The following is a 10,969-nucleotide window of genomic DNA, read 5'->3' as shown; positions in this document are numbered from 1 at the left end:
CTGGCGGGGCCCCGGCTCGGGTCACATCTCTTGGGGAACTCAGGTTTCTTCTCCTGGGAGGGCCCAGCTCACACCATTGGGCGAGAGACAGATCCATGGCACCGGCCACCACGAGGCCTCAACTTCAGCGTGAACAGAAAGCCCAGGCTGCCTTGGGCTCCCCTCACCTGCTGGTGGGGCCCCAGCTCTGGTCACATCTTTTGGGGAACCCAGGTTTCTTCTCCAGGGAGGGCCCAGCTCACACCATTGGGCGAGAGACAGATCCATGGCACCGGCCACCACGAGGCCTCAACTTCAGCGTGAACAGAAAGCCCAGGCAACAGCTGTGGAGGGATAGACTGTGAGAAGGGGGTCCCTCTTGACACAAGGGCAAGAGGGGCCAGTACTGGACAAAGGAGAGTCCCGGGACAGGGCTTTCTCAGCCCAGGATGTCAGGCTCTTGGCACAAGACAACTCCACGTATGCGGCATATACCAGACACCCCCAGTCATGACATTGCCTTCATTCATTGTATTTTAAATCACTGTACATTTACTTTGTGAAAACACTGCCTGCATTTTTTAGTACAAAAAAACACTAAAAATTGTTTCAGGAATGTAGAGAAATATCCAACTTAAATAGTGAAAAAGTGCACCATAATTACTGCTGCACTGCAGTCATTTCTGCATTTCCCATGTTTCTTAAATAACTATCTTGTCTGATAACACACAATATAAAGAGCAATTATGAAAAACAGACATTTACATATACTTCTAAAGTCTTATTGAGAATATCCTGTTGGCATTGGATAACCAATCATAGGTGCAGCTGCAGTAGCAGGATATGCATATGCCTGTTGGTTCATACCATTGTGCATATTTGGAACATTACTTCCATATTGCTGAGTGCTATCATAACCATTCTGGTAAGTCCCTGTTGGATTACCAGTCCTAAAACTGGTCTGTATACCAGCAGACACAAAATTACTTCCAAAGCTCCCATTGGTGTAATTTGCAGCACTGTAAACACCATTCTGGGTCTTTGCCCCAAAATCTCTGTTAAGCAGACTAGAGTAACCCCTGTCATAATTTTCCCTGTCTCTAAAGGTATTAAATCCACCCCTTTTGCCTGCAGAGTATCTGTCCCGACGGTCATCCTTCATGCCTCCTCTACCCCTGGAACGACCTGAACCTCTGTCTTCAACCAACTGAAGCAACTTGGGATTAATTGCTTGATTAGCTTCACGAAGGACAGAGATAAGGTCGCTCACTTGCTTTATATTATTAGGTGTAAAGAAAGTGTATGCTGTGCCTGTTTTGGTACTGCGAGCAGTTCTTCCAATTCGATGAATATAATCCTCTGAGGAGTTAGGGTAGTCATAATTGATGACAAATTTCACATCTTCCACATCTGTAAGGTGTTGCAGTGTGGCAAAATAGCAATGTATGGAGTTTTGCACACCACAACAGCCAGACCAAAAATAAAAAGTTAGACATTTGTATTCCCAAGAAGGTACGGGCTGCAAAAAATAGTTAAAATGGTTATCCGTTCCCTGAAGGAATACCATTGAGGTTGGGGGGGGGAAAAAGAGGGAGAAAAAAAAAAAGCACACTTCATCTGTGTTATTGCCCACCCAATGATAGCACTTGTAAAAAGGATGTGTATTCCCTAACACATCCCCAAATCAGTAAGTCCCCGTATAGGTCATCAAGTGACATCTGAATGCTTCTGTGCAGTAGGGCCACTTAAAGGTTCACAGCAACCTCTTCATGTGCTCATTTTGAGGACCTTTAAACAAAAATGTACATGGTCCTTTGCATTACACACTCATCAGAAGTTCAAAATTCTGGCCACACTGCTTGTCTTGCCAAGACCTTACAACTGCAGCTGCAAGAAAAACATACCTGTCCCCAAAAAGTTGTTTTTATGCACTGTGTCTCGTCTAGGCAAGCACTTCCAAGAAGCCAGGATTCACTTGAGAATGTGTCTCTCTCTGGCAGGTCTCGACATGACGACTACTGTGTAGGTGAGGGAGGAACTTTCAAAGCATTGTTTTATTTTCCCACTGACTAAGTGTGGGAAGTTGTTCCTGCTCTAGAGGCTCATGTGCCAGTACTCACCAATTAGCAGTGGGTTCAGTAAAGTTCTGTCTTGCAATCACATCCATGATGTTTGCAGGGAAGTTTGCTTCATAAAAATTCAGAACTGGCTTTGGGCAGTTGTGTCCTCTAACTGTAATTTCCTTGCTTCTTCTGTATGTCTCTACCTCTTGCGCTGTGCGCCTGGCCAAATCAGGATGTTCTTGGTAAAAATTCTTCTCAAATTTGGGCAGCTCATCAAGATTCCACTTCTTTTTAACTAGTTTCTCCCCAGGGTTTCCAAACTTCTTTCCTGATAGAGGCCCTGCCCTACTTCCTCCAAATCGAGGTGCACCAAACCCTCGATCCCGGCCGTGGTCTCGGTCACTCGAATAGCCCAACATGGCGTCAATGATTGCGGTTGGCAGGGAACGAAGTGGAGAGAAACGGATGCGATGAGTTGCTGGTGGAGGCTTCAACGATAGCGAAGCCTTGAGGGGGCAGCAGCGGTGGAAGGACGGCGATGATAGGAGTGGGAGCTGCTTACCTACAGGCCGGTGGAAATGAATTCTAACCTCAGCAGGTCCAGGGGTCCCCAAAGGTGTGGATGAAGTCGACGAAGAAGGAATGACACGGAGACAGCGTTCAGTTGATCAGCAGCCTAGCCAGGATCTCTAGCCAGGATCTCCAGCCAAGTTCTGTGTTTTATTGTCTTGTTACATCTGTATTTATACCAGTTGATTTTAATCCTTTCAATTTCTATTCCAAAGGTTAGGGCGTTTCTTATCTCCATTCCAGGGAGTAAAGATTATGTAGCTTAAGGGTGATTGTTCGCAGTTAAAGTGATTAACTACCCGCCTGGCATTTAGTTAAGGGGTTTTATTCCCTCCCTAACTTCAGAGAAAAATCCCTACCTGGGGAAACAACCTTTCTCAGAGAGGTGACCTTGGTTAAAACACATAGTGCCAAGAAGGTGAGCAAACATATTAAGAACAGTATGCCATATATGCCAGGTCCCTTGAAACATATGCTGTGCAGATGTTTCTTCCCTGCAGCGACTGTGTCAAGCAGCAAGGATGGACCAGCTTCCGGCACCCACTGCAGCCTTACAGCCCATAGTTCCTTTCAAAGTGCACGAATTCATGCACTGGGCCCCTAGTTTCTCAATATTCCCCTACTGAGGTATATAATTCCAACACAATGGTGCCTAATACTGTTTTGCATTTCACTGCTTCTTAACTCCTATCCATCCATTCACCTATCCATTTATCACCTAACAAATTTACTGAGTACTTTTGTAATACCTGTGCTTGGCCTGGTAAAGGACACAAAAAAGTAAGACCAAAAGAGTGAAACAATGGCTATGCTGTTGAACTCACAAACTAATGAAGGACATTATGCATTAAAAAGTTCAGCAAAATATGACTATGAAGGATAGGGGTACATGCCAGGTATCCTGGGAGCTCAGTGGAAGCAGTGTTCTAGCCTGTCTTCTTTATGATTCTTTCCTCCACTCGGAAGAAGAAAGGCATTGAGCTTGGGAGTTGGAAACCTGGGTTTCACACCCAAATTCTGCAATTAATTTTGTGGTGAATTAGGTGAATTTCTGAGCATTCATTCATGAAGAAAAAAAAAATGAGATGGATAATACTTATAGAATTGTCAGTAATAAGAGCGAGCATTAATAATGCCCTGAAATCTTAAAAGTACTACGTGTATATGATTCCAAGTTTACTCAAAAGAGATCAAAACATGCCACTATTGACATTTGGGACCAGAAATTCCTTGTTGTGCAGGGGGATGTTCTGTGTATTTCAGAATGTCCTAGCCGCATCCCTGGATCTACCCTCTAGATGCCGGTCGAATCCTCATTTCCAGTCATGAAAAACAATAATATCTCTAGACCAGTGGTTCCCAACCTTTTTTTTGTCCATGCCCCACCTAAGTATCTCTAAAATCCTGATGCCCCCTCCCCCTGTGACATATAATTCTTATTATTCAAAAAGTGAACTCCTATTCACATGAAGGGGGCCTAAGAGGCCATTTACTTGGTCTAAACAAGCTTCCAAAGAACATGGCATCCATGAAAGAGAAAAATAAAAGAATGAAAGGACAGTTTAAGTACTGGGGAAGAAATCACTAAGAAATTGTTAAAATTAATAATAATATGAAGTGATATGAAAAATACCAAATAAAGTTTCAAAACATACTAGAGAACTGAAATGCGTAAATGTCACAATGTATATTTATATACTGTATGTGAGGACCCTAGAACCATAAGAAATGCAAAAAATTCACTGTTAATAACTCATTCTCAATTTTCCCTCCTTAAAAATCAAATTGCCCCCCTGTGGGGTGTGTGCTCCACATTGGGAACCACTGCTCTAGACCTTATGTCCCCTGGGAGGCGTGATTGCATTGTCTTAGAACCATTGGTTTGAAAGAAAGGAACTGTTTTTTTAAAGGTAAGTAAAAAGGAAAGAGCTGGTTTACAAGGCACCAATGCAAGCAGCAATTACTGTGTCTGCAACCAAAGGACCATCTCCTGGGTTCTGAGGGTGTGTTGGGTAGTCAACAAAGCTCCCGGTAAAACACCTTTGAGACAAGTTGAAGTGGGTGAAGCTGGGGAAATATTTTTGTTGTATTTGACAGTTATTATGACCTATTTTACCTTTAGCCTGATGTAACCTGGTAAACATTAGTTAAGTTTGAATGAAAAAGTGATTTTAATGAATGAAGTTAACAGTGTGTTTTTCTTAATGACATGGTTAAATTCATACATTACTGCTGTGGAATTAGAATTTTAGAAGCATCAGGTACATTAATCTACATTATACTGTTGTAAAATAGTGATGAAATTTCTGTGAAAATTGATCCCACACAGAGTTCTAAGATTAGAAACTAAGATTTTGATGTATCATCAAGTGTTCTGTTTGAATTCTGTGATAGGTAGCCTAAACGTAAAAGAGAGAACAAGATCACTGCGATGTCATCTTTATATTTAGTGGTTATTCATCACTTTTAAATATAGTTTTTATCATGACAAAGAACTTTAATTATTTTGATTCCATCTGAAATGTGTTTTGAAGCAGTAACAGGGCAGGAGAGGAGATAATTAAAGGAAATAGTAATAAAATTATTTCATTAACTCTCCCTTCAAAAGATGGAGGTAATGAATGGCTTTTTAAAAATTTTATTTACTTATTTTTTGCCTGTGCTGAATCTCTTGCCCCTTATTGAGGTAAGAGAACGTCACTGCTCCTTTTGGGAAATATTCCTTCCTTATTCCATTCCATATGGTCCTGTTGCTCCCTCTCCTCCTCCCAGCATAGTGACAAGCTCAGGACCTAGACTGAGCCAATTAGACTCTCCAGGGACTTTGAATCTTGGATAGAGGGATATTATTTGGGTCCCTGGTCCTTCTCAAAGCTTGACTGTTCAGGTTTTCCCTCAGTCCTTGGATTCTCTGAGCCACCAGTATCTTTCCAATAAGGCACATTCTTGCTGAAGTAATCCAGAATCAGTTTCTGATGCTTAAAACAGAAGCCAAAGATCTATGACTGAAAAAGGAGACTCTGACCAAAATACTATAACTAGTTGGCCACTATGGCTAAAGAGACAGGGAGAGGATCAGGAAAGAGTATGGAGTCAGAGCTGAAAGGTAGAAGTCTTGGGTCTATTTTGACCAAGTGTTGGAAGCATGGGGTCCATTTATTTGTGTTTTCTGTTGTTTGATATTTAATCTTTCACCCACACCATACTTACATGCAGGTACAGTTGTATAGTTGCCTATTGCCCTGATTAATTTCAGAACTCCCAAAATATTTAACTTTTTTCTAAATATGTGGCCTACTATTTTCCAGTAATGCAGTTACAAATATTATAATACCCATTTTTATAGGTCAGTTCTAAAAAGTTATACTTTTTATTTACCAATGCATTTTAATATTTTAAATGTTATTCATGTTCCTCATAAGAAACATCAACAGTAAAGGTATAAAATGAATGATGAAAGATCCATGTCACTCCCTTTCCCAAAGAGAGCACGTTTTTTATCTAGAACACTTTTAGATATTATTGATACACTTTTAGTTCCCGGTATTTCCTAGTACCTTGGCCTATTCACCACCATTCCAACAGGTAGGCACATTATAAAGCTTGCCTCAGAGGAGGGATGATGGTAGAGACGAAGCTTGGGAAACAAACAAACCAGATTTGCTTCTTAAGTTTATGAGTTTGGAAAGGCCTCAGAGGAAAAGCAGGGTCTTGTGTGCCCAGGAAGTGTAGGGGAAGGACATGATGAGAGTGGAGCTTCCTAGCTTGGGAGACTGGGTAGGCTTCCCTGAGTTGGGATGATGGGAACATAGGGGACTGGTCAAGAAGAATCCTTAGCCAGGAGCAGAGCGGGTATCCAGAGACACCATCCTTCACCACTGTGAGCACTGCCTGTCACCCAGCTTTCATTCAACTGAGCCTAATACAACTGCCACTGTGCTAGAGAGTGTGTTAGTTTTCCTTTTCATTGGTGTCACACCACCGTCCAACATCTAGCAAGAGAGGATCCCATCTGTGTCCTGAGAGGGGCCTATTTGGACCCTGTTGATGGCCTAAGACATATGCCAACCCCCTGGATCATAAGGTCCACCCATGGCAGTGGTGTGACAGGGAAGGCCCCAGCATCTGATTGAGTGAAGCCATCTTGAGATTCACCCCTTTCCTTCTGAGCCAATAAAATGGAAAAAAATACACTATTACTCACACATCTCCTGCTTTCCGTCCCTGTCTTCCTCTACTTTTACATAAACTATATTGTATTATACATATTGATCTTCAACTTGCTTTTTTTTCACTTAGTGGTATATCTTTGCCATCAATGTATAAAGATCTACTTAATTTTTTAAATGACCACTTAGTATATTACTAATTTGACTGGTCCCCAAGGGATGTACTCTAGCTCTCTACTTGTCTCTCCCTCCCTATCCTCCTCCCCTCACCCTTTCTCTCTCTTTCTTTAGGGTATCACTGTTTTGCACTTTTGTTTGAGATAATTCTAGGACACATTCTTAGACATAGAGTTGCTATACCAAAAAGTATGTGCATTTGAGCAAAAGCAAACATAAATATTAATAAGTTGTCATCTAAAATGTTTGTATCCCTTGAATCTCATAAGGTGTTTATCCATATTCTCTCTAACACTGGGTATTATCATCTGTTCACATCTTTGCTTATCTGATACATGAAAAATATATAATTTATTTAAAAATTTTGTCTTACCCTCATAATGACTAAGAATCCCTTCTGTATTTTGTTTGTACCTATTTAGTAGTGCAATCAAAATATTCTGTCTTGAGGATAGGGACTATTTTCTATTCAATGCAATAAATACTTATGTGTCTAATTGTACTAAATTATACTGAAAAAATATAAACAACAATAGCATTTAATACCATAGAACATAACAGAGAATATAAACATTAAAAATGTTAACTGTAGCCCTGGCCCCTGTTGCTGAGTGGTTAGAGCATTGGCCCGAGCACAGAAGGATCACTGGTTAGATTTCCAGTCAAAGGGTACATACCTGGATTGCAGGTTCTTTACCCAGCCCAGATTTGGGTGCTTGTGGGAGGCAACCAACTGATGTGTCTCTCTCACATCAATGTTTCTCTCTCTCTCCCTCTCTCTCTCTCTCTCTCTCTCTTTCTCTCTGCCACCTCCCCACCCCCCACACTCCCTTCCACTCTCTCTGAAAAATCAATGGAAAAAATATCCTTGGGTGAGGATTAACAAAACAAAAGAAAAATATTATCAGTAAAAGATTTCCCCAGAACTGGTTTTGAGTGGCAGTGGCTCCTAATTAATAGGATGAATTAGCTACAAAATATATCCTCAATTGAATAAGTGGGGGCATTAGCTAGAGTTATTTTGTATTTTGCACTTGGAAATTGGATATTATCAGCCAAAAATAATTTTTTGGCACAATTAATAATGATCTGTTCTCCCTGGAAGTGCAATAATTAGAAATCTGCTCAGTGACTTCTAATGTCACTACTGGTTTGTGACAGGAAACCATGACACTAGCATTAAGAATGACACCTCCTCAATTGCTATGGGACAAAGCAACAGTGACAGGCGTTTATTCTGGAGCTGAAGAAGGAGCTATTATATAGCTCTTTTATGATGTAGTTTTAAGTTAAAATCCTACCAATCTAGAGACTATTTCAACTCTGTCACAGAGCTGTTAAAAATGAAAATTTTATAAAAGCTTTGATAACACTGGATTTATGCTATGCCTTCACATCTTGGTCCATGGACAAGCTGATGATAGATAGAAAAAATGCCACAAATACTAGCATGTTCCAAAATGCTTCTCAAATTGAATTAGGAGGTAAGCTGGGGGAAAAAAAAGTGTTCCATATTCAGCCAAACTCCAGGATAGTTGTTTAGGAAAGTGAACGAGCTTTCTTTACTTTGAGATCTCAGGGTCTTTAATGCCACAGTGTGACTGGGAGCCAGTTTTCAGTGTTTCCCCAACCCCTTTGACCCCAGCACCAATTTCCTATGGTGAAATTTCCTGTGTTTTCCAGCCATCCCCAGGATCCACTTTTCTTTCTTAAATCTGATCAGGAGGCCTAACCTCCCCCAGCTAAGGGACTGGGTAGCGCTCTAAGTTAAGACACCTGAAAGCTGGAATCTGAATTGGGAGTATCAAAGAACAATAGGTTGGGGTCCACTTATTCCAGCCTGGGAGACACCTGGTCATGACATTTCTGCCCCTACATCATCCTGCTGTCAATGCCATTGTGCTCTCTGGAGTTGCTCTCACTCCTGCAGCTTCCTAGCTTGGGTATCTAGGTAGGATGCCCATCAGTTATCAGAGTTCCTGTTATTCTTCCATCAAATTCCTTTTTATTTAAACTGGGTAGAGTTTTATGTTGTTTTGCAACCAAAGGACCCGCACATTTTCTTCCTTAGCTTACCTGTCAATAACACTAGATTGAAACAGAGACAATGTCTGTTTTTTGACAACTGAAAGCCCTATACTAATAACACTGCCCAACACAGCCTAAGAACTCAGAAAATTTTTGTTGAACAAATTACTAGTGTTCTATAGCAGAGCTTTTGGGAAGCATTTTTTTAAGCTATGTCCTTAATAAGGAAAGACTGTATATAATGGTACCCAAGAGAGAAATAGTGCCTAAAACCTATTCATTCCTCTATTAACAGTATTCCAGAAAACACACTTGTGTTGAGTTTTGAAGGCTAGTTAACAAACCATGGAGTCACGTACTTTAGAGAAGTAAATGTTTTTTTTCCCCCCAATGAAAAACAACCACACTATAAATCAATCTTATGAAGCCATTTAGGAAAAAATCGCACTCTCTGAACTAGACATTTACTAGGCATTTAACATACATTTTTTTTATTTAATCCTCAACATCTATGTGTTAGTCAGCAATATTTCTTGAGCCCCTGATATGTGACAGACATTGTGCTTACACATAGGAATACAATAATGAGCAAACAGACTCAGCTAGGGCAGAAAGAGACCATTTTACAGTTACACAGATGGTGAGTTGGTGGAATAAAGATTATATTTCTGTGTAAATAGCTATATCTTTGCTCTTTCTATTTAGTTGTATTTAATAATAAACAGCTTCTATTTATTCTAAACAAATAGATAATCCAGTCAATATAGACGGGTTTCAGGTTTTAAGGACAGTCACCTTAGTGACAAATAATTTATGAATCTTAAAGGAGTGTTTTATTGACACCAATCGTTGTCAGTATTTTGGGTTCAAATATGCTTTAACACTTGTCTTCTAACATAGCACAGCATCCAATGAAAAATATCAAGTTGTGTATGAAAAATTCTAGAGAATTGCATTGCACCTAATGTTTGCCATCAGTTGTTTGTCATTCTTCCCCCCCTGCTCCCATCTTGGTGTCCAGGACTGCCAGATAAAGTAGGTCACCAGAATCCTGAAGTTCAAATATCAAGCCCTGAGAGCCAGCCAGCCATGCCCCAAGGGGTGAGGTGTGGTGCAAACAGCTTCAGAAAACCTGTAGGTCTGAGAGTGGAAAAATTGCTGAACCACTGATTTGAGACTAATGAGAATGTTACGGTCATCTCAAAATAGATCAGGGTACTGTTCCTAGCCCAAGTGTGGAAGAACACCAACCTCCAAGACATGGGACTTAACATTCTGTGAAATTCCATTTTTTGCAGTAGTTTAAACCCTGAACTTCTACCAAATAGTTTACTCTAATTTAGAGTTGTATCTGCTGGTAGCTTAACTCCACGTAGGACCAAGGTTTTCATTTCAAAAGTGGAATATGGTAGGTTTTTACCTAGTAAAACAACCCACTATGCCTAAGTGTGCATTTCTGAGCATATTTTACACAGGAATATGAAAGACCCACACGTGGCACAAGAATGGGCCAGGCCCTGGAATTTAATGGTGGTGTCTGGGGTTGGTGTTTGCAGTTTTAATGCTGAAGTGGCTGTAACCACACACTCTTTCTCATTCCTCAGGTTCAAGGCTGCCATCCAACCCTGGTGATCCCCGATCATTTCTTAAAGTTACTGTGATGCCAGTCTCTTCAGTACCATGAAGTCTACTATCCCAAGGAGGGCCACTATTTACCAGTAGCTCCCGCAACGCGGCCGGTTGAAATAGGGGCATTTTGAACTTGACAAGTTGGTTGGGTCCTGGAGAGGGAAACAGGGCCAGTGCTTCCAGACACACCAAGTTGGGTTCATAGCGTCTGTTCCCGCAGGTTGCGTGCCAGCCCTGGGGAAGGGAGAGGGGAGCAAGCAGGTTGGTTTCCTGGGTATCGGTCGTCGCCGGAGGGGCCGCAGCTGAGGCTGCCTGTGACCCCGCGTCCCGCAGCGCAGGTGCCCGAGGGCCAGG

The 10,969-nt window shown here is 41.3% G+C and overlaps 1 protein-coding gene across 1 annotated transcript; it reads right to left on the bottom strand.

Annotated features, from left to right (window-relative positions):
* Positions 1-674: 674 nt before the first annotated feature.
* Positions 675-1,663, bottom strand: LOC102246453 (probable ATP-dependent RNA helicase DDX5). Its single transcript, XM_014543933.1, has one exon. It carries the CDS (start codon positions 1,544-1,546, stop codon positions 761-763), a length of 786 nt encoding a protein of 261 aa, XP_014399419.1. The 5' UTR covers positions 1,547-1,663; the 3' UTR covers positions 675-760.
* Between the last annotated feature and the right edge of the window lie 9,306 nt (positions 1,664-10,969).

The sequence above is a fragment of the Myotis brandtii genome, unplaced genomic scaffold (assembly GCF_000412655.1).
Source record: "Myotis brandtii unplaced genomic scaffold, ASM41265v1 scaffold343, whole genome shotgun sequence".
Classification (NCBI taxonomy): Eukaryota; Metazoa; Chordata; class Mammalia; order Chiroptera; family Vespertilionidae; genus Myotis; species Myotis brandtii.
The sequence above is the reverse complement of the archived record's forward strand: the minus strand, read 5'-3'. Positions and strand labels throughout refer to the sequence as shown.